The sequence below is a fragment of the Tursiops truncatus genome, chromosome 21, assembly GCF_011762595.2.
Source record: "Tursiops truncatus isolate mTurTru1 chromosome 21, mTurTru1.mat.Y, whole genome shotgun sequence".
NCBI classification, from domain to species: Eukaryota; Metazoa; Chordata; class Mammalia; order Artiodactyla; family Delphinidae; genus Tursiops; species Tursiops truncatus.
In genome coordinates this window covers 26,964,796-26,989,532 of record NC_047054.1, presented here as the reverse complement: position 1 = coordinate 26,989,532, position 24,737 = coordinate 26,964,796, and the positions used below count along the sequence as shown (strand labels likewise).

The 24,737-nt window shown below is 42.1% G+C and overlaps 1 protein-coding gene across 1 annotated transcript in view; it reads right to left on the bottom strand.

Moving 5' to 3' along the window:
• UNC5D (unc-5 netrin receptor D) overlaps positions 1-20,783 on the bottom strand; it is a 607,834-nt gene extending 587,051 nt beyond the window's left edge. The window contains exon 1 of the mRNA XM_019921243.3: positions 20,388-20,783. Coding sequence (XP_019776802.1) covers positions 20,388-20,490 — 103 coding nt within the window. The 5' untranslated portion in view covers positions 20,491-20,783. The remainder of the gene's footprint in view (positions 1-20,387) is intronic.
• Positions 20,784-24,737: the final 3,954 nt, after the last annotated feature.

Genomic DNA, 24,737 nt, shown 5'->3' with positions numbered 1-24,737 from the left:
AACTACTTTATAGGAAGGATTGGATTTCAGAACTTAACACCTCAGAACAAGTCAAGAGAACCCTCTTCCAAGGACATTTCTCCATGGAATACAAGGTTTTATCTTCTGTTAGATGCCTAGCCAGCCACGGGGAAGGGCATTTCTTAGTGGAAGGGATCTTGCCCTGATTTGCGCTGCCTTGATTGAATGCCCTCTGTCTCCCAAAACTTCCTACTCAAAATTCATCCCTCAGCTAGCCTGGTTATGGCTTCCTCTGGGTAAACTTCCTCTTCCAAGATTTGGGGGCTCTTGGCTGTGCTGCCAGAGCCGCCTGTGATGTTTCACTCCCTGCATTTCCCACAATGCCTTGTAGAGTTTATTCCGGCATCTCCCTCACTCGACTGTAAGGTCCCTGCTGGCAATCACAAGAGCTTTTATTTCTAGACCCCAGTTTCTTGCACAGTGACTCAACACGGAAGTAGTAGTAATAAATATAGATAAAATATTACATATCAGAATTATAATAAGTACTTTGCATATATGGATTTACCCCTATTTACTCACAATACCCCTAGATAATGGGTACTATTACTGATCCCCATTTTACAGATGAAGAGACGGCACACAGAAAGGTTAAGCAATTTTCTTATGGTCACACAGCTGATTAGTGCTAAAAACTGAATTCTAACTCAGACAGTCTGATTCTAGAGACTGTGCTTTACCACTATATTCTTCATTGCCCCTTTCAAAAATAATATGTGTACACCTTAAATATACTCAACAAATGTTTTTTGGAAGAAGTTTTTTTAAATATTCAGATGCATCACTTAGAATCTGTAATGACCCAAGAAAAGCTAGTTAATGCCTTCCAACTTTATTTCCTTCTCTATAACCTCAACTTGTTCCCCTTGAGGACTAAATTTAAAAGGTCCTATAATCTGGCCAGCACGATACATGGCTGTGCTAAACACATGTTAGTTCCCCTGCCCAAGTACACACCAATGGGGTTAATTCTATTAGTGAATCTCAGCAATGAAAGCCCCGTTAGAAACGCAGGTTACTAATTTTACCTGAGGTGATCATTTGGCCTATAATTAATATTGCCAACTATTATTAGTTTGTACATCAACGCATGCACACTCTTTGCCCAAAGCAAGGTCAGTCATACATAATACCATATCCACGGCAGGGGTCTTACTGCTGCAATTTTCCTTTCAATGTACAGGAAGCAACAGATAGGCCCTGAGGACAGCAAGGACCATATGAGCTAGGGTCCAGTCCCAACCAGTATAAGACCAGCACAGTGGGTCTGTCATCCAGCCAGGCCCCAGAGAGCCAGATGCTGTCATTTCCAGGCTCACCGTTTAAACTATCAAAGGTGAAAGCGAGACTGATATTCAAGGACATTTATATGTTAGGAAAAAGCGTAATCTATAAACTGCTGATACCAGAGACAGCAGCCAAAGACAGAACCAAGAAGATGGATTTCAACACACATTTGCTTAGGAAACCCCTATCATATGTGGTGACGAAGAAGTGGCTTGGAAACCTACTTTGTTGTTGTTGTTTATGGAAGTATAGTTGATTTACAATATCGTGTTAGTTTCAGGTGTACAGCACAGTGATTCGGGAAGAGTACTTTGGAAAACCAACCGTAGCTGGCTCTAAGAGAAGTATTATATCCAAAGAATCCTGGATATTCATGTACATCTTCTTTGTTATCAAGTTGGAGAGCATCATTTTTTAATTTAAAATTTATTTTAATGCGTTATAATGACAAAAATTTACTTTGGGGGATACAAATAGTATTTCTTGTACTACTCATGTAATACTTTTTTATTGAAGTATAGTTGATTTACAATATTGTGTTAAAGTTTCAGGTGTACAGCAAAGTGATTCGGATACATATTTTTTTTAGATTATTTTCCATTATAGGTTATTACAAAATACTGAATATAGTTTTCTGTGCTCTATAGTATGTCCCTGTTGCTTATCTATTTTATGTATAGTAGTTTGTATCTGTTAATCTCATACTCCTAATTTATCCCTCCCTCCCTCTCTCCATTGGTAATCATAAATTTGTTTTGCATGTCTGTGACTCTGTTTGTTTTGTATATAGATTCATTTGTATTACTTTTTAGATTCCACATAAGTGATATCATATGATATTTATCTTTCTCTGACTTACTTCACTTAGTATAATCATTTCTAGGTCCATCCATGTTGCTGCAAATGGCATATTTCATCCTTTTTTATGGCTGAGTAATATTCCAGTGTGTGTGTGTGTATACACACTACACACACACACACACACACACACACCCCACATCTTAAAAGTTAGAAGGTACACTGACATGATAGTAGGAAAGAATCTACACGCTAGAATGAAAACTGACCTGGGCCCAAATCGCTACTCTCCCACTTACTGGAAGTATGGACTTGGATACGTATATTTGACTTTTAATTTCCTTATTTCTAAAGCAGGTAATAACACCTACTTTAGAGGACTGTTGTAGAAATTAAAGCACATGTATGTTAAGCCTCTAGCATGATGGATGGCACGCAGCAAACATTACCATTACCACATATAATTATCAAGCCAGAGCTCATCCAACACACAAATACCCATTGTAGTTGGTAACGATTCATCCATTCATCTATTCATGTATTCTCTGAATTACTAAAACGGGCCAAACAACAAGTATTCAAAGATTCAGAAAACTAGCAGCCCCTGTCATCAAGGTATTTTATGAGGAAACACAAACAGACATTCAACTCACTACAAAAACAACTACCAGCAACAGAACTCTGATACCATTACATATACACACATCTAGGGGGAAACACTTTTGAAAGTTAGGAACTGTAGACGTTTTCACTTTGGAGGTAAGTACTTTGACCAGGAGATAGGGTAGGGATGGAGGGATGGATGAACTGAGAACATGTGAAGTCATGGCGTACCATAAAACACGGTCTTCTGATTTTAATTTTCTACATCTTAATTATATCAGATGCATTTTATTAACAAATTAGAGTAAGAAGAAGGTGGAAGGGGACCTGGCAATGACTAATTGCTCTAATCTTAATTTTGCCTAGGAAAATTCCATACAATTGTTTGTTTCTATCCAACTCCAAGAAAAAAAAATGCAGAATATAATTTGAGTCTATGTAATGCTATTGTTGCCCTTGGCTCCCTAGAGACAAGGCTTTAGCACAACTGAGACAACCTCCATACACATAAGAACAATAAATATTCTAAAAATCGTATCCCTATTTATTCACGTCTACAATAGTCAGAAGAACACATATTGGCCAAGGTTTGATTCATTCTGACGCGGAGATAAAACCAGTATGTGGTAACATACAGAGAATAGGAAAACCATCCTTCAAAGCTATCTTGGGAGAGTTAAAAACAAAAAAAAAACAAAAACAAGAAATTTTAAAACTCTGTTCTGAATGTCAAAGTAGTGCTTCAATCCGTGCCCTTCTCATACTGAGGGATAAAAAATAATTGTGCATCTTATTCAGTTGGCTCAGTTAACACAAAGCTCTGCTATGTAACTCTTCTGAAGAGCCTGCTACCCGTGATCTTGGGCACTACAAAGGGTGTGTGTCCACTAGCTTTGGTCAGTGGTTGAAAAATAACAAATATGTGATAATTTCACATTTTCCAAAGCACTGAAGATATGTCACAGAGGTACTCAGAGTCTGCTACCAAGAAGTGAACATTCCGAAAAGACAGGAAGAGCAGAATTAAAATATCTGGTTTAGTACTTGGGTAACTGGTTGTTCCTCTTTCCAAAAGATGAAGGATAGGAGGGACAGCAGACACCTGCTGACAACGAGAGGCACCGTGAGAACTCCCCTGAGGTGGAAGCACCTTTCTGGATGATCTGTTTGGGATTTCCGTTCTCTTTAAAACTTTCCCAGAAGACGGTCTCTTAGGGACACTAGTCCGCCATCTTCTCAGTCTGTTGGCTTCCTGAATACGCTATTCCTTGCCTCAGCAACAAAAAAGACCTTCCTGTATTTTCAAACTTCTTACAATGAGCATATAATATTTTTATGTCAGAAAAAAAACTTCCACCCAGAAAAGCTATTTGGAGTAGATGCAAATAAAGCTCCCCTGGGCTCGCTAGTTGTGTTCATCTAACCATGCAGCCCACATGTGAGTAAAAGAGTGGAGAAGAAAGCATCCGCTCCAAGAAGTTCTGCTGTCAGCCCTGCTGGCCCCCTGACTTAGCTTCTGGACGTTCTCCTGCCCAGAAGCTCCCAGCAGTAAACAGTCAGGTGAAATAAACATTGAGAGTCCCCCATGCTATTCCTCCTTTGGAACGCTCACTCCAAAAGTGTGATCATCCCAAGATGCACTTGCCAGGACCAGTCATTGGGCCAAAGGGCTATCTGTAGTTGGTGCCCTCTTCTCTTCATTTTTTTTTCCTATAATTATCCCTGTTTTGGACCCTCAGTCCAAATACCTAGGGCCTTGAAGTTCTCTTCTGATTATACAAATGCCCAACTGTACAACCTCATTCAATCACAAACCTAGCATGCTTTTTTTCCCCAGCAATATCTCCCTGACAAGGAATCTTTGAAGATGTGTATCAAGTTCTTTAGCTAATTTGGACTACTGTGATAACAGCTAATACTGTGGAAGTGGGTTATCCTTCCTATAGTTTTTATATTTTATTAGGCAGGGGAAGCACAATGATTTCATCCAGATTACACATCTAAATGGTGGAATGACAGGACTTATTTGTAAGCTCACTTGAAGGCTTTGGTTTTTTGCTTGTTTGATTTTCACATATAGAACATCTTAAAAACCTAACTTAGAGCAGATATAACCCTGTGCTAGGTGCTGAGGAGACAGAGTAGAATAGAAAATAGTCTCTGACCTCAGGTGATAAAAATCAAGAGTGAAAGACATAAAAAAAGAATTAAAATATGGTCTGACTGGTGCAGGAACAGAAGTGATGTCAAAGTATGGAAACAGCATTTAACAAGAAGAGATTTACCTCTAGGAGTACAGAGACTCATGGACAGTGGTCCGTAAGAACAGTTCTGTTGAACACGAAGGGTGAACAAAGGCCCAGGGATGTGAGTCAGCAGAGCTGCTTGGGTGATGCTCGATATTTCCGGGTGATGCTCGATATTTCCATGTGATGTGAACATCGGGTCCGTGCATGTCTGAACATCACTGTCTGACTCAACCAGCCAAGGGGTCATGGACCTGCCACGTGGGTGTCTTCACCTGTTTTCCAGTATCTTCATGTTAGTTCCTACTTCTGGATAGCATCTGATATTATCAGTTCTATGGGCAAAGAACTGAAGTGAAAGATGTTCTGGAATAAGCTCAAGAAAAAAAGTCAGGGACCCACCAGGGTATATGACCTTGGGCGTTGCATTTAAACTTTGCAAATCCCAATGATCATAGGTGGGCAAATCCAGTGAGACTGGCTGGATAATTTCTATGATCCTTTCAATTCCAAACCCCAATTTAGGTCAATGATTTATCATATAGCTATTCAGTAAAAGGCACCAGTTTCTGCTCAAAAGTATCAAAGATGAACAAAACATAAAGCCTGCTTTCAGAAACCGATATACAATGTGAAGCAAAAGAGAAATAAATATACCTGAAACAATAGCATAAGGCAGGATATGAGAGGTATAAGAAATGCACAAGATGCACAAGACAAAGGAAATCATGGGACAATTTTGAGGCACAGCATGGAGTCCAGATGAGTAGAGGCTACATGAAAAAGCAGTAAAAAATAAAACCAGAAAGGTTTGCTGGAACTATTGGAAGAACACTTAACACCAGACTAAAAAATCCCCGTGCATCTATGAAACCTTCGCACGTTACAAAGGTGGCACTGCAGATCATTAGAAAAAGGAGGGAGACCCCTCAATGGTTCTGTGACAACTGGTTATTCACATGAAAGAATGAAATTAAATCCCTAACTCAAACTCTACACGGAAAAAAAAAATCTATCCTAGGTCGATTAAAGGCATAAATACGAAAGACCAAAACTAGAAAATTTTAGAAGAAATACAGGAGAATATAGTTCATGAGATTCAGGCAAGATTTCCTAAGCATGACACAAAAGAGCATAAAACCAGTGATAACATTGATTACATCGAAATTAAAACCTGAGTTCATGAGAACTTAACATTAAAAATTCAAGTCATCAGAAAATACCATTAAGTTAAAAAAAAACTGGGGGAAGAAATTCCAATCACACATTAACACATTAAAGCTTACTAAAAATATATATATATACACATATATACACATACACATATATATACACATACACATATGTGTATTTAAAGCTCCCTATAATTCAATAAATTATTAATTTAATAATTAATTATTTTCTATTAACAAATAGAAAAAATGAGCAGAAGACTTGAGTAGGTGTTTTGTAGAAGAAATATAAATGGCAATGAAATAAATGAAACAATGTTTAATTTCATTAGTAATCAGGGATATGGAAATTAAGTCCATGTGGAGATAATCATATTATACCCACTAAATAAGCAGAAATCTCTAGGCCTGGAAATATCAAACGTTGGCTGATGTGAAGTGATGGGAACTCATACGGCTGAAAAATGCTTTGGCATTACCTGGAAAATTTAACATGTTCATGCTCTGGGTCTTAGTAATCTACTCTCAGATGTACGAGAAACACTTGAAAAGTGGGTGCCATTGACGTGTACATGAATGTTCCTAGTAGCGCTTTTCAGAACAGAAAAAAACAACCTGAAAACAAGGCAAATGTCACTGAGAGTAAAATAAGTCAATTATGGTTTAGTCACAGCATCAAATATTGTACAGGAGGGAAGTGATTCAACAATAGTACATCCAATAACATAGCTGAAACCTAATACTGGGTGAAAAAAACAATTGCTGAAAACTATAATATATGTCAAAAAGAAGCAAAAGTAAACGCTGTTTAGGAGTACATACGTATTTGTGTAAAATAGTTTTAAAGACCAGGAAACGATAAGCACAAAATTCAAGCAATATTACTTTTGAAGGAGAACCAGAGGGATGGGAGTTAAAGAGAGACATACAAATGAGTCGTGTTGATAATGGTTTATTAATATGGTGGTAAGGGCACAGATATCCATTTTAAATTGATTTTTTTAAACTAAACTCATGTGCAACAACTGGTCACAAAATGTCTTGCTTTTGATTTCACAGACAAATAGGGAACCGTTGGCAGTTGTGAACAGACATATTAGAAACATTTGCTTTATTTGGAATTCCTATGCCACATTTCCTAAAACAGCAAAGAGGCATCAGCTGTCCCCGCCCAACTCCTTAGTCAACAACAACGGTGCTGACTCGGGCCCTGCCCTACACTGTAAGGAGCTATACTGCTTTCATCCTTCCGACACCAAGACCAGTACAAAGTTATTAACCCACTCATAAATGTGATCACTTATCATTTACATCCTGGACCTAAGACATATTAGATGAGAATTAATAGGAATGTCCATTTGTGGGCCCCTGTGCTTTTGTTCAGAAGGGAAACATGGTGCAACCTCCAACCTTGGGTTCTTAAAACTCTTCTCCATGATTATGTAATGTTTCTTATTTCATCACATCTCTTTCATGAATATCTAAGTTCTTCCATCCTAGCAGAAAAAGTCTAGCTCCTAAAGACTGAAATGTTGAGTGCCATTATCCAGTTTCACTCATCCAAGTCATCGGAGATCCAACATGGAAATATAACGCCTAACGTGGAGGGGTGTGCAAGGGAGAAACATGGGTGGTCACCTTTATCCCTTACACTTTGCTGTCTCTAAATCTCAAAAAAGAAGATCAGTTTCTACATTTGCTCACAATCAATCCACCCATTACACCAGCGGCTCTCAGGCTTTGATTCCCAAACTAAGAATAACCTGAGGAACTTAAAAAAATATATATCAGTGGATCCTCTCCCCTGACATTTGGGCTCAACTATTCTGAGATGGCTTAACTGTTCTGTTCTTGGCATCAGCTTCTCTTCGAAGTTTAAATTACAAACACACGTATTTCTCTAAATGGGGGTTACATTAAACTTTTGGTGCTCATTTTTCAATCTACTATGTTTCAATAAAACTGTTTAAATATTAAACATCAATTTTAAACTTAAAAAACTGATGGCCACACATATTCAAAGCACCTGTCTGTGTGATCTTCTCACCTAACCCCGGGCAACAATACTAAAGATGTCAGCCTTTCTGTGAGTTTGAAAAAAAAAAAATAATGGCTTTGGGTGATGACCGGGAATTTGTAGCTTTAAAACCTAATCACCATTTCCAGCAGCAAGATCTTTCACTGATAACTGCTAAAAATAACCAAACCCTGAATATTTTGACAACTAATCGCCAAGAATCTGAAGTTTTCGACACCCTCCACATCTAACACTTTCCCAGTAAGGTGGCTTCAAAGTGAATAATCATCATTACAGGGTCACCGGGGTTTATAAGCTTCAGCTCAACTACAGCGATTGCATTTTACAAGTTATCACGACCGTCAGAAATGCAGAACTCAGCTTTAAAATAAAGAACAACAGAGAATGCATGAGAAGAAGCAACGGAGGCTTTTCAAATTAGATCCTCACTCTCTTTGGATGCAAATTCACGGCCTTTTGAGGGTATCACTGGCAAGCTGCTGCCAACATCAGAAGTTTTCTGCGAAGCGTAAGTCAATTGCTTGCGCATCTTTAAAACCTTCTCCACCTACTGGTCCTCTAAGTGGCCAACTACTGTATCCATTTGAATAAAACCGCCTCATCACAACAGACCTAGCATTCCAGCTGGAAAGTGTGACCTTCTCGTCACACATGAAAATCCAGATTTAAACAGGGAAAAATGGAAATTGGAAGTAATTTACTTATCCAGATAAGAATTAGTAGTTGTGTGGCAAATACCGTTCTGAAGTTATTTCCTTGGGTGAAGCATAAGGTTTCCTGTTCTAACTCATGGCACTAACATCCCACAGTACAAGAGAAGTGACTATCTTCATCCTATGTATAGATTTTTTTAAATAATTATATTTAGAAAGTATTTAGGGTCTGCTAGTAGATTCATACTGAACAAAATTGTTACCAAGGATGCAGAGGGTAAGTAATTGGAACAAAAGCTTGACTCACTGTAAATTCCATAAAAACACAAAATAAACCTATAATGTAGATATAGATAATGTAATATAGATAATAATGTAATACAATATCCATCAGCTCTGCTACAATGAACCAACTTGAGCCCCTCAAATCATAGCCCCAACACTGTACGATTCAGAACAGTGCCAAAGATGAAAAATCTATCCTATTTCAAAGGTATTTAGAAAAATATAAACATTTTAAATAAAAGGAAAGCATCCTCTAACAGAAGTGTAAAATGATCAATAGGCTTTAGTCTTCTGGTATCATTCTTTTGATTTCCTTGGTGCCTCTATCAATTGCTTTTGTTATTATGGGCCTGAAAAGGAGAAGGGGCAAGAACAACATTGAAAAAATGAAGATCTGGGTTCATGGGCAAACACTGACAGAAATGACCTCCTACAAGTCCAGCAAGCTACGCTGCTTCTCTAGACTTTTGTTGCCCATGTAAAGATTTGAGCTTCAGCCTAGAAATTTTAGGGCCCTTCCCAGCAATATAATTGTATGATTCTTCTTTACAAATGGGATAGAGAGGCACACAGAAACTCAGTGATCAAATTAGTGTTTTTCATATGTTAAATAAAAGGCCACTCAAATACTTTTGATCTTTTGATCTTCCGCTTTTAGGCAACGCTCCTCAAATGCTAAAGGAACTTCTCTAGGCGGGAAAGAGACCAGCAACTTAAAACAACCTTGTACCTACATAGACTACCAAACCTCATGGAAACAGCAAACCCCAAAACTACGATACATACACAAAAAGAAAAAGCTACCCAAACACAACACTAGAGATGGTCATCAAATCACGAGGACAAGAGAGGAAGGGAAGACAATAGACAGTGTGCTCCTTCACAAAGGTAGAAAAAGCTTTATAGGCAGAGCTCAAAGACAATGATTGAAAATGAGGACCAACTGACTCCCTGATCCTTTAAATCTCTTAACAAAAGGTGGAAAAAGTCACTGACTTGAGACACACTGGAAGGTTGAGTGCTGTATCTTGTGACTCTTGCTTAAACTAAAGGTGTTTTATTAAAATGATGTGAGAAGAGTTCAAATCTGGAAATTTACCATGAGATAGCATAGAGGTGGTTTCTGCTAAAAAAGAAAAAGTCAATCGAGCAACCATGGGCCCACGCACCCAACTGGGCAACACTGGGCTGCCGTGGAGGATTCCAGCCCCCGCGGTCCTTTCCCACCCATCCCACTTCTGCTGCTGTAGCAGCATACGTATGCATTAGTGTACAACCACTGATTTAAGAGAAACCGATACATAAAATTACACTTCTTTTATTGAAGATGCATTCTTAAAAACGCTAAAGCCAAGGCTCACCAGCATCATTCTTGAAGTCCTACAAACTTGTCCTGAAAATTCTACTTTCAGAGTATTTGTTATCGAAGGTTTTGATGCCTATTTAAAATGCCAAGAAATGCTTCCTGAAATGATTAAAAAAAAAATACCATGAATAAAGGGTACTGAAAACGATACAGAGCATCATAAAATGTTAGAGCAGGAAGGAGCTTTCATGATAATTGTGTTACTTCTTCTCATTTAAGAAATAAAAGGAACCAGAAAAAAAGTGACATGTTGGAGGCCATGTAGCCTTGAACTTTGCAGCCCACCACACTGCTGGAACGGGAAGGCCGTTTTGACTTGAGGAGACAGGAAGCAAGAGCAGACTGAGAGTTGGGGGTTAGATGGGAGAGACCAGGGAGAAAGAGAAACGGGAGCGCTCAAATTAAGAAGCTAACTTTCAAGTCAAAACTGTGTCTCCGTCTCGAGTTTAAGTGTTACTAATGGCATTTAAATTAACAGCATGGAAGTTTAATGATGTAAGTTTGCCATAATGATGATATATGACATTCTACTAATACATAATACATACACACAGATATCCATGCATTAAGCACTTATCCCCTTGACAATTATTAGTAACTGGCTGCACAAGTAATGGTGTTATCTGCTGCAGGATATGACACGGGAGAGCTGTCTTTTCACATTGCTATCCGAGACGGATGTACATTTCAAGCTGTCTGCTAAACTTGAGAAAACAGCCAATGGGTTTTAGTTTTCAGTTTTGTATTTGGGGTGGGTGGGTTTGTTTTGTTTGTTTGTTTGTTTTCTCCAAGGTGAGAAAAAAATGACAAACATTTTAAAAACCTTTCTTTCTTTAAAGCAAACCCCCAAACACTTACATCCCACCCACACACCTCACACTGACAAAACCTGTGAACCTCCTGACTTTGCTTTTTTTTTTTTTTTTTTTATGGGAGACAACTTTGGAAATTTCCTGATGCAAGCTGCCGGCAATCACTGTAGCTGCTGGTCCCTAGGCTGAGAGAGATACAGGGGTCACCTGTTCGGATGAAGGACAGTTACAATCTCCTCAGCTCCTTTCAAAAGGCCTACAACACACATATTTCTCTGGCAAAGAACTTTATTTTGAGGTCTGTATTTTTTTCTATTTCTTTCTAAAATAGGTTAGATAATTCTTAAAGACACTTTGATGAAAATTATTATCGCAACTCCAAATGCACTGTGCCACCACACACCTTCCAAATACCAATTAAAATACTTTAACCTTGTTCCGCAACTACATACAGAAAGAAAAAATAAAGCACAAAGTTAAGAATAAAGACAGGGCTTCCCTGGTGGCGCAGTGGTTGATAGTCTGCCTGCCGATGCAGGGGACACGGGTTCGTGCCCTGGTCCGGGAAGATCCCACATGCCTCGGAGCAGCTAAGCCGGGGCACCACAACTCCTGAGCCTGAGCTCTAGAGCCCGGGAGCCACAACTACTGAAGCCCACATGGCTAGAGTCCGTGCTCCACAACAAGTGAAGTCACCGCAATGAGAAGTCCATGCACTGCAACGAAGAGTAGCCCCCGCTCGCTGCAACTAGAGAAAGCCCACACGCAGCAACGAAGACCAAATGCAGCCAAAAATAAATACATAAATTTAAAAAAAAAAAAGAATAAAGACAAAGTATTTAGAAAGTGATGCAGATTATGAAGCCAGTACCATATTTCTAAAGAGTGTCTGTAATGACAACTTTAAAATAAAACTGCAGAACTAATTGTGATTTTTATTTAATGAACTAAATTTTAAATCCTTTGTTGTTTTTAAGAAAACATGGGACTCCCCTGGTGGCACAGTGGTTAAGAATCCGCCTGCCAACGCAGGGGACACTGGTTCGAGCCCTGGTCCGGGAAGATCCCACATGCCGCGGAGCAACTAAGCCTGTGCGCCACAACTACTGAGCCTGTGCTCTAGAGCCCGTGAGCCACAACTACTTAGCCCACGTGCTACAACTAATGAAGCCCATGCGCCTAGAGCCTGTGCTCCGCAACAAGAGAAGCCACCGCAATGAGAAGCCCATGCACCGCAATGAAGAGTAGCCCCCGCTCGCTACAACTAGAGAAAGCCCGTGCAGTAACGAAGACCCAATGCAGCCAAAAATAAAATAAATTTAATAATTTTTTTTTAAAAAAAGAAAATACTATAGCTCAGCAAATTCCTCAGAACTTTTTCCATACCCCTTAGGCCACACCGCAGTATACCATTTTTCATATACTCACAATTTTACTTGCCTCAAACCACTGCTGCCACATTTCCTACCATCCCCTCTTCCAGATGACGCCACTTCTGTTCATAACCATGAGAAACCTACCACCACATAAACCCAGAAGCCAACACGGTATCACTGAAATTTTGTACTCGTTTCTTTCTCTGTCACACGTGTTCATGTACCCATGCCCTGTCTCAAAATACAAAGTGAGCAGAATGTTGTATGGTCCAACTTAAGTGCAACCAATCTAATTGGTAATAAAATAGAACGACCTCATAGTCAAAAAGGCCCAGAAGCCATCTGGACACTCAGCTGCTGGTCCTAGTACTAGTTGTGGCTCTCTGTCTAGCCTTGGTTGAAAAAACCTCTAAACCTTAATTTCATCCTCTGTTCAACATCAGGGTGAATGTAAAAATCCAAAACAATCCAAACTGTGAATGCACCTGAAAAATGTCGAATTCCATGCAAATGAATTATTATGCAAAAGAGCCATCCATGATAGTGTCACATCTTACACTTAATCGTCTTTGTAGAATAATCTATCTAGGGACGTAGGCTTTTCAATCTGTTGGGGGGCGGGAATGTAAAACCCTCTTACAGTTATTTAATTTCTTCTGGCAACTAATTTTCCTGAATGTTTCAGCACCATATTGAGTAAATTTTAGCAATGTTATCCTCAATATTATTTATACCTTAACGCAGTAAGTTTAGAGTAAAAATGATTGTTTAGCATGTGCTATGGGACCAGCACCTCCAGGTGCTGGGTAAGTTAACAGTAAGCATGATGGGCATTGCCAAGTAGACATAAGTGTCCAGCAGCAAGGAAGGACCCCAAACCTAGTCCCACACCATGTTGAGACAACAAGGATCCAGCTCCTTGGCGAGCATCCCTATCCCATGTGAACATTCCTCTGTTTTTGTTTCTAACCAACTGTTTTTGTTCTACCTCTTCCTTAAGTGTAGCCTCGCTCTCTCAATATCCTGAACTCGGGATCGTTTTTAAGTGCAGCGCCAGGCAAGAGATACAGGAAGATAAAAGGGGGTAGAAGCTTAGCAAAAATCTGACTTTGGGCAAACTGTTCAACTTCTGGGGGACTCAGTTTCCTCTTTCTTACAGAAATGAAGTAGATGCAGACGTAAGTCCTCAATTACTTCAAAATAAAATCCAAGCCTTTGAAAATACTGCATCCATCTTTACGAACGCCGGAAGCAAGACGCTATATTACATCGGAATGGTACTCCCAGAATGTCTATTTGTTTTACGAGTAGCTCTAGGTTTTTGTGTGTTAAAAGTGACATTTGTCTTTGCCTATTCTTCTGTCACGTTTACAATATTGTTACATAGAATTCCACTTCGTACTGGCTTCCAAGTGAAAATCAATATTAAAAATCAAAAACAAACCCCCAAAACTTGAATTATTGTCATCCATGACCCTGCTACTCAAAGTGTGGTCAGATGGTGTCATCTAGAAGTTTGTTAGAAATGCAGGCTCTCAGGCCCCTCCCCAGATTTACCAAATCAGAATGTGCATTTTAACAAGATCTACAGTGATTCAAATGCACATTAACATCTGAAAAGCCCTGATTTGTATGTTTCAAATATTACCAGCTTAGCTTTCATAACCCAAGATCATTGGGTTTCCCTTCCTCTTCCAGTAGCTTTTATTAAATTAAATTCAAATAAAGATGCTAACTACTAAATAAGTACTGTGACGAGGCAGAAACCACCAATCACCTGCAAACAACTCTAAAAGGCATGCCACAAATTTCTTTACAGGCAAATCTTCTAGTCCAATATTTAGTAAATACATTTGCTTTTATAGTAAGTGAGTAAAATCTATGAATGATATTAAGCGTAGTTATTCCAGTGTTGGTTGGACCCTTGAAGTAGTCAGGATGACTTCACTTTAGCCTCTAGTACCTCCTGCTTCCTTTGCATGTCTGCCAATCACTTACCTTCTGGGATGTCTGCAATGTCATTTTCCCTTGGACTTACCTGAGGGAGAAATTACACCATTCAATCAGCAAAACAATGCATCTTGTAAAGTCCATCCTGAGCCAAGTTCCTGGGTGTTGTGGTGAAATTACCCCATATTATTCCTCCCAGCCTTACAAGGCCAGGTTCAAGTGGAAACATACACTTAAGTGCCAAGGTCTCCCTTTCTGGGGAGGAAGGCTCTTTTGCATTTTATGAACCAGAAATTTAGGGGCAGAAAGTCAGTATCTGCATTAAGTGAGGCTGTTACTGACTTCACTTGGAAGACAGCTTTCGGCTTCCAGCTTTCTTAATTAGGAAGGAAACTGTCAGAAGAAACTGATCATATAGGAAAAATACAGGCCTCCCTGTACTCTTGTCCTCTTGGAAACAATATTAGGAAGTATTTTACATCCTGTTGTGGTCCCACGTAAGCCGAGAAGAGTACTACTGTTTTAGTTTCTACTGTAGCCCCATCAACACAACCCGAATACTTCTGCCCCTAATTTCTCAGTCCAGTGAAGTCCAGAGGGGGCAGGGGTGCTGAGAACAACATATGCGGTCCACACTGTCCTGCACACAAACCCACTTTCCAAAGAAATCCTCCAAAAGCACAAGAGAGTGTGCAGTGGATTTCTCATGGGGTCCAAACTGAAATACATTAACATCCGCCTAATTCTGAAAACTATCTACGCACAGCATGTGTATGCTCACAGTAAGAGCATACACCGCAATGTGGTACAAACAATTAAAAGTTCGTTTCAAAGTGGAAATGCAAAATAGAACGAATATCTATTTTCTGGAAATGAATCTAGCCATCTGCCTTGCAAGAGCCGCAGGAGGAGTACCCAAAACAGCAGAAACAGCAGCCTCTGGTGTTAACAATCTATTCTCAAATCTCATGCTTCACATTTCCCCGGCAAACAAGGCTAAAAATATAAGACAGGCAACAAATAGTCTCTCGGGTTCTGCCACTCCATGGATGGCGTATTCAGAGTAATATTTTGTGCTGAAATTCAAAACCGGGGGGGAAAAGCAAGCTATCATATTAGAAGCTGGCACTCAGAATTTTAAGTGTGAATCTGATCCCAAAGTATATTAAGCTGAATGGTGAGAGGGTGGCTGTTTGCGTACAACATAAATCTCTGAGACGTATCTGAATACATTTATAGATTTATTTAAGCTCCTCTAAATTCTTCTCCAAGTCTCAGAGTTATAGAGATATAATTTTAGTACTTATGTCACCAAAATACCAGACTCATTTTGTTTCGGCACAGTTTAGAAAAGCGTCTTTATCGTGGGCTCTGGAGTCGGATTGCATAGGTTCAAATCCAGGCGCCACCACATACTAACTCCGCGGCCTTGAGCGAGGTACTTACCTTCTCTGTGCAGCTCTTCTGCTATCTTCAAAAGGAGGATAATAAGAGTGCTCACCTCAAAGAGTTATTTTAAGTTATGTTAAGTTACTTTAAGGATTATGTAAGTTAATGTGTGTAAAACTCTTTAGAGTAATGAATGGCGCCTGCTAAAGACAGTCATTACTATTATTATCTAATAGTCAAGCAAGACTGCACAAATGCCTTCTCTTAAGGAACAGGCATAACACAGAGAGTGGCAGCAACACGATGACAGGTCTCATGCCAGTGGTGGCCATGAAGCGAATGACTGGGTACGCAAACAAGCGTCTTTACCTAGAGTATGCGGCCAAGAACGACAGAGGTAAGTCCCCCTTGGTTATTCGGTCATGCTGTTAGTTCATGAAGGTGGCAGAATAAGGAGGACAGAAGACAATGACACGGCTGGTCAAGGAGCACTGCCCAGTGTACGGGACAATCAGAATTAATGGCAAAGGTATAATCAAGGAGGGGGACACATCCGGGCTCTCTGTGAACATCTGTGCCTGCCGCTTAAGAGGACATCCTGCATCACCACCACCACCTTCCTTAAGAGAATGTTATGGAATAAATCTTTCTTCATACACTTGGTCTTCGGGATTAGACTGCAACACGTATGGTCTGGGTCCCCAGCCTCCATATTTTAAAAAGAAAGAAAGACCCGAGGGAGTGATATCAAATATTCATTATCTCCTGAACAACCAATTTCTTGTTAAACCTTGAAAGTTGGCAGTATTTCAAGTTGGGTCCTTATTTGGTAGAAGGAGGATGATAAAACATTTACAAGCCATTGAGGCAACGGACAGAAAAGTGCTTCTTCCCTAACTACTAAGACAGTGGGGTCTAGAACTACGAGACCCGCTCAGTCATAGAGTTCTGATGGAACTCACGGAGGATTCCTGGGGTTCCATAGGTTTCCCCAACCTATGGGGTACCACTTAAAGAACCAGAGACCCACAGATGGGTCACTCAAAGAGTGAGGAAGAATGGAAGGCTGACATTACTATTTTTCCTGGTAAGATTATGAAAAGCGGTGACAGATGCTGCCACTATAGGGTCAGGTAAGAACAATGAATCTCTTCTTATCAGCTGAGATACTTAAGAGATTTCTTGAGCAGAACCCTTTGTCAGGCAGGAAAAAAAGATACCACCGGACTGCTCAAACGAAGAGTACAACCCAAGAGTCACAAAAAGGAAAACCCACCAAGAAATTACAAGAAAAGGCTCTTTTCTTATAGCCCTTTGGAGGGGAAGATTCTGGAGGAAAAAGAAACAGAATGCGGGGTGGTGGAGGCAGTCATTATGTTCGTTAAGGAGAGAGTGAACATAGATATAAAACTGCAGGAACGAGGTAGGTAGATGGATTTAAGTATGCGTGAACCATGCGACCCTACTGTGCCTATAAAACAGATGTATTTCTCTTGCCCTTAATGCATCACTATGGTTACCATAAGGAAGATTTCATTGTCCGCGAAAATTTTTAAAAGGAGGACTTGTGTAAAAGCTCAGCCCAGCTGAGATCATCTTCCTCCCTGCCTTCAGGCTGGGATATCTGTGTACAGTATCTAATAGAGGAATCACAACCGGATCCACAGCAGCGCTCCCTTTTTTCAAAGAACAAAAACAAATCAGTGTGACATGATGTGGATTCAATTAGCACTTGGCAGGTCATGAATAACTTTTAAACCCCCTTCTTTTAACTTGGAAAGTGTTAAAATATACGGTAATCATGGTACCCAAGCGCTTTCCTTACAGTAAGTATGCTATCCATCAAGTACATAAATCTCAAGAATTAAGTCTAGCTTACAAAGGAGGGAACCAGAACATGGCTCCTTGGGCCACTACTAGTTTCTGCAGGCAGTCCCTTGCCCCGTGTATTTTCCTCGCTGAGGACATTCAAAGCCAAAATCATCTGAAATCTCGTTGCAATTTTCAGAGGGTTTTTACATTAGGTATGGAGGGAAAGAAAAGGGGAAAAAAAGGAGTTGGTACAATGATCTTGGAAACAAATAAATGATAATTGTAAAGAAATGGCTACTGAATTGTTCAATCTTCTTAATATAATCAAAGCAAATGGCATAGTTCTGTCTATCCTGTTGTTTCGGGAAGGCGGAGTACCTTGGTTCAGACCAACATGAAAAGGCTTGTAGAACAAAAAAACTATTTACTTGGATAAGTAAGAACACTGTAGAGCCAACCCCAGAGAATGCGGTGAAACTACTCAGCAAACATGTCCCCTGGGTGCATCTCATCTTGCTTTTAATGAGGGGGCACCTTCCTGAGCTGGGAGAACTTAAATAACTTTGAAACGCGCCCTTTGTTCTGAAAACCCTAATTGTACCCACCTGTCCCAAGCCAGGTTATGTGGCTTCACAGATTTTATAGCCTGTTTACTGCTCATTTCTTGGGGAATCTCTGACAGGTGCTAAAGGTAACAGGCTTTCTGCCCCAGAAAGTAAAACACCACAAGGGAAATATTAGTCAGATGTACTGCTCCACTCCATGTGTCTTGAACATTACTATGATCTGTGCAAGACATTTGTTGTAAATAAGCCTGCGGAGTGTACAGTGTGTTTTCCAGGAGTCCTTTGAAGAACAGCTTGCAGACAGGAGGTGCTAGCCTTAGTTTCACAGCCAGCAAAACTCCATCCAAGAGGCTTTTGGCAGGTCCACACCTCTTGTTTCAAGCTGGCTTCAAGACAGCCCCACCAACCAAATTCCAAGGGTCAGTATGTGGAGTCAGTCACTCTTAGGTATTCAGCATAGAACAGCAAGTGGAAACTCAGACATTTACATCAACACTCAGAAAAGGCCCGCTTTCCCCCCTAATAGTGTATTAAAAACAACTCAGAGCTGACTTTGCAAGGAGGCATTCTCTGTAGTAAATTAAATGGCTGAAGCTTGTGTTTCTCCCAGCGAGGAAAAGAACTATGCTTCACCATCACCTAGTGTGTGCAATCACTTGAGGCTCATTTTTAAACCTTTCCTGCTTTTTAAAAAGCCTGCTCCATTTAAAAAAACACAAAAAACAAAAACTTTTCAGGAAATGAAATGCAAATAGTCACTGAACAGGATCATAAAAGGGAAAAACCTCTATCCACTTTTTTCTTTTTTTTATTCTTCATTCCAGACAGCACGACTGCTTTTAACACACCGTTAGCTTTTATAAAAATGAGATTACACTGGTTTTTCTGTGATCATCCTCAACCCTTTCCACCCTTTCCTGTCTCCCGGCTACTCACAATACGTTCAAGGTAGAGGTAAGGTGGGCAGATCAGTTTCACCCCTCACCAGTCAAGCGTTTGGTAAATCATTTAAGGCAATTACAAATTCTAAGCCTAATGGATGACACCTAGGAATAAAGAAAGAGCGGGAAGGAAGAGCTTCCGGATGATTTCAAGGGTAAAGCCACAGTCCTCAAGCTACGTGTAAAACTGCCTCTGATCAGCTTCAAAGCAAGTCCGCGGTTTTAGGTTCATGCTTCCAGTCCTCGCTCAAGGTGGAGCTGAAACCAGGTGCAGAATGTCACTCTGCCGGAGTCCAGAGGATCCAGGAAAAATGGGGTCTACGTTTCTAAGTCGGAAAGAAGCTGCGGCTTCCCAGCCGCTCAGGGGTCCCCGCGCTCACGAGCTCCCGGACTGGAGCCGGCACCGGGCAGGGAGAGGAGGCGCCGGGTGGGCGGCCTCGGGCCAACTGCTAACCCGGCGGGGCACTGCCGGCGCAGTTAAACGCGGAAGGTGCACGCCGCTCTCCCGAGCTCCCGCACACCGCGGCCTCCTCGAAAGCAAGCCCACTGCTGCCCAGGACCTCGGGCTGCTGTCGCCCGAGAGGTGTCGAGCTTCGCGGACTTCAGCCTGGGCGCTGCTCCCCCAGAGAAAAGGCGCCCTCTCCATTCAAGCGCACCCTCCAGAGACTCTCATCACCCGGCGCCCCTCCCAAGGAACTCTCGGACACCCCTACGGGCGCCCACCCGTGAATGATCTCGCCACGGAAGGAAGAGGACTGGGGGGAGCGAGATTGGAGTGAAGAGGTGGGGACTCCAGTCTGCAGCAATTGGGCAGGGCTCGGAAAATACAGCAAACGACGAGAGGAAAAGAAGGGTAGGGGTCCCGGTCCCAGCAACCTGTAGGGCTGCGGCTGATCGCGAACTTGGGGTGGGAGACAGTGGTCCCCTCGGAGGTCCTCCGCCCGAGTCCCACCCCGCTGCGCTCAGCGCGCGGAGAGGTGCAGGGCGCAACTTGGGAAGCCAACGCCATAGGTGCGGGTCCCGCTCGGCCGCCTCGCCCCCGGCTCCGCCTCCCGCTAGACCCCGCGCTTACCTCGGGCAGCCGCAGCCCCCGCCGCCCAGAAGCAGAGCCCCAGCCAAGGGAGCCACCGGCGCGCCCCTCCAGCGCCTCCTCTTGCGGCGGCCGCTCTCCGCATGCTGCTTGCCCCGTTCGGGAGTACGGATCCTCTTCTGCGCGCCGGCAGCCCGGGAGAAAGGCACTGAGAGCCAGGGGCCAAAGCAAGTGGGTCCCGGGGGGCTTCGGCGAGTGACTGCTCCACCGCCGCTCCCTACAGCAGCAGGGCAGGGCGCTCCGAGCCGCCGCGCGCTGGGCACCCAGAGGATGCGCGCGTCCCCATAGCCTCCCACGGCGGGGCGACCGCTGCCGCCACGGTCACTGCCCGAGTCACCCGCCGTCCCTGCCGCACTGCCCGCTCGCGGTGTTTCAGCCGCCGCCGGGTTCCGGACTAGGGAGCGGAGGAAGGAGCCCGCAAGGCTAATGAGACCCCCCCCCCCCCAGAGGCCGCCCCTTCTCCTCCCCTCCGAGAGGCAACCAATGAGCCGGGCCGGGGCGGGGCGGCGGCGGCGGCGGCGGGCGGGCGGGCGGCGCGGGGCGGGGCGGGGCGGGGCTGGCGGCAGGGAGGCGCAGGTGAGCCTCGCGGCGGCTGCGCGCGACCCCAGGTGCCTCCGCGATCTCGGGAGCAGGACCGCCGCTGGGCTTGCGGAGGTCACGCTCGCCCCAAGATGGGAGCAAAGCCTGCGGGCCTGTTGGAGGCGAACCCAGCGCAGAAATATGTGGGCATCCCGGCAGCCTGAGTCTGCTGCTTCCTGCAAACCACTGTTTCGTTCAACTTTGAGCCCTTTCACAGCCCTGCCCCTCTTGCTTCCATTTTTTAAAATCAGACCAGACACCACTCCAGAAAAATTCAAAAAAAAAAAAAAGACAAATGCCAAGTGGGAAAAAAATAGCACCGGAATAAACCCATTATTGCCACTAAGCTAAATGTGCATGCATGTACATAAAGAGGTGGGGAAGTCACGGGTGCATGAGGGGTATGTGATCGATTTTTATTTTTTCTTTTTTTCCCCAATTCCCTTGTCTGTGGTCCTAATCACCCAGGAAGCGCCCAAATTTTCAGAAAAGCTCTTTCGTTTCTGATGGCTCCTGTTTCGTTTAAATCTGGGCCCTGGCAATTGCCTTCCTCCTAAGTATCTGGGAAAGGAAGTCGTGCTGGGCCTTTGTCATGAGAAGGAAAGACTTTTCTTAAAAGTGTGGTTTGTTTTGAATGGGTTGTCAAATCTTCATTTCCCTGCTTTTGAAAGTACCTCCCGGTTGCCTCTTATTCTCCCATTTGCAGAAGGAGTCATTTAAGAGAGATTGCCTCGGGCCACACAGTTTCAGAGCAAAGAACACACTTGGGGGGTTGGCCCTGAGTTCAAGGCTCCATAGAGCACCATATTCGAGCCCCCAGAATGATGCCAGAACTCAGCTGGTCAGAATATGTGTCCCCTTTTGCCTGGTGGACCCCAATAGAAAATGAAATCTTGGTTTGAAAGAAAGACAGCGTTCCCAACACCTCCCCACGGCCCACAGTCAATATCAATACAGTACTTTCAAAAAGTCCCTCTCTCTGGTCAAAGAACCACCTGACCCGAAACACGTTTCTCTGGAGAATAAACAGTTTAAAGTGAGGTAATAGTTCTGGATGAGGTAATTGCGCTAAGTCGCTTTCTTCCTAGGAAAAAGAGGATGATAGGCAGAAAGATTGATTCCCTGATAAGCACATATGCCATCCCTCTCCTGAGTGCCACCAGACACGTGACTGTCAGCAATTGCTTCCTCTGGTCTTCTTAGCCTCAATAAAAGGTTTGGGACCTGGTCAAGAAAACCAAGCTCTGGGGAATGAAGGCTTCAAAGCAAAGACTGATGTGGGGTTGGCTAGGGACTCGCCTGAAAATCTCTTTAGAATCTTGGTAAATGAGAGTTTTGTCCTTTTCCTCTGAGAAGGTGAACTGGGAATTAATCTACCAAATATGCTTTACCTGTCCTCTGGAAAATAGTCATTCATCCTCTGACTTTCTTTATTCTTCAAGACCATGTGGCAGTTATATCATAAATGAGTATTTTCTTAAAGAAAAAAAGAGAAAAGAAAGAAAAGGGAATTACTGTGTTTCTCCAAAATAGTACTTAAGTATTACTACTGTCTCCAAAGGGGTGCAAAAGTAAAAACAATTTTATTTTGAAAAAATATCTAGGAAATAGATGAGCTAATAAGGTTAATAAGTGAGATTAATAAGTCAAGTAAAATTGTGATGACAGTTAAGAGAGAAGGAAGGAAACTAAGAACCTTTGAATACATACGCTGCTCAAGGAATGGGATATATATACATACACACACACACACACATATACATATACAAATATATATTTTGTTATGCATAGAAATATTTGTTATATGTAATTGTTGTTGTGTTTTAGAGCAGAAGCGAACCCAGGAAGTCAGGTACTATTATCCCTGTTGGGCAGATAAGGAGAGTCAGGCTGAGTAGAGAAGTGATTCGCCCAAGGTCACATAACCAAGGGGCTGAACATTAAGAATGAGGCACCAGGGACTTCTGTGGTGGTCCAGCAGTTAAGATTCCGTGCCCCCAGTGCAGGGGGCCCGGTTCGATCCCTGGTCAGGGAACTAGAGCCTGCATGACACAACTAAGAGCCTGCATGCTGAAACTAAAGATCCCGCACACCACAAGGAAGATCCCCTGTGCTGCAACTAAGACCCAGCACAGCCAAATAAATATTTTTTTAAAAGAGGGGGGGCTTCCCTGGTGGCACAGTGGTTGAGAATCTGCCTGCCAATGCAGGGGACACGGGTTCGAGCCCTGGTCTGGGAAGATGCCACATGTCGTGGAGCAACTAGGCCCGTGAGCCACAACTACTGAGCCTGCACATCTGGAGCTTGTGCTCCGCAACTGGAGAGGCCACGACAGTGAGAGACCCGCACACCGCGATGAAGCGTGGCCCCCGCTCGCCGCAACTAGAGAAAGCCCACGCACAGAAGCGAAGACCCAACACAGCCAAAAATAAATAAATTAATTAATTAATTAATTTTAAAAAAAAGAATGAGGCACCAGCTTGCACAATTCTAAACCCAAGATGAAGTTTGAAGTCCTGTCCGTTCCACTGAGCTTTCCAGAGATGAGACATTCTGCCTCGTCCTCCTCAGTACTGTTCAGCAACTGGGTTGGGAGAGGTTCGGTCTTCAGTATTACCACACCTATTACAGACCACATATTCATTATACATCTTGTACTAACTGTGTTTCACATATCAATACACCCTGTATTAATCTAATTCTGGCTATTTTAAAAGATGCAGGAATTGTACTCCATTGCATTTGGAAAAATATCCATATCCATCTGGAGACATACATTGAGTAGCCACTACCTGGGATCATAGTCTCTGGCCAAGGAGCAGCCTGGAAGAACTGACCTGAGAATCAGGAAACCAGGTGCTAGGCCCTGACACTGCCAGGGACTGTGTGGCTTAGGGCAAGTCAACAGCTCCTAGTCTCAGTTTCTCCATCTGTAAAATGGGAGTGTTTCACTAGATGAGCTTAAGATCAACCCTATATAAGATCCATCATTTTCAACTTTAGCACATTATAATTTTGAATGCTCAATACAACCAAGTTGGAAATTAAGCCACTTCTTCTGAAATTGGGACAATTATGTGACAAATGCATTGTGTTCTAGAGAAATGATTTTGGATTATAGCCAACCTATAAGTATTAGCTATAACCAAGTAATATTAATTTAATGAATAGGCTTAGTAAAATGTTCTTCTCCATTCTTTGCTGCTTGAGTTGACTATGACTGTTTTCTAACAATTGATACTTAAAGATCAAGAGGTAGAACATTTCTACGTCCATTGTCTTTTTTTACTGCATAAATAATTGACATATAACATTATATGTTTCAGGTGTACAACATAATGATTCGATATTTGTGTGTATTGTGAAATGATCACCACAGAAAGTCTAGTTTACATCCGTCACCTTACATAGTTACGATTTTTTTCTTGTGATGAGAACTTTTAAGATCTACTCTTTCAGCAACTTCACATATACAATATAGTATATTAACTATAGTCACCATGCCATACATACATCCCCAAGACTTATGTATTTCATAACTGGAAGTTTGTACCTTTTGACCCCCTCCACCTATTTCACCCACCCCTCCCCCTGGCAACCACCAATCTGTTCTCTGTATATATGACTTTGGTTAGTTTTGTTGTTTCTGTTTTCCTTTTAGATTGCACATAAAAGTGAGAACATATGGTACTTTTTCTTGTCTGACTTACTTCATTCAGCATAATGCCCTTAAGGTCCATTCATATTGTTGC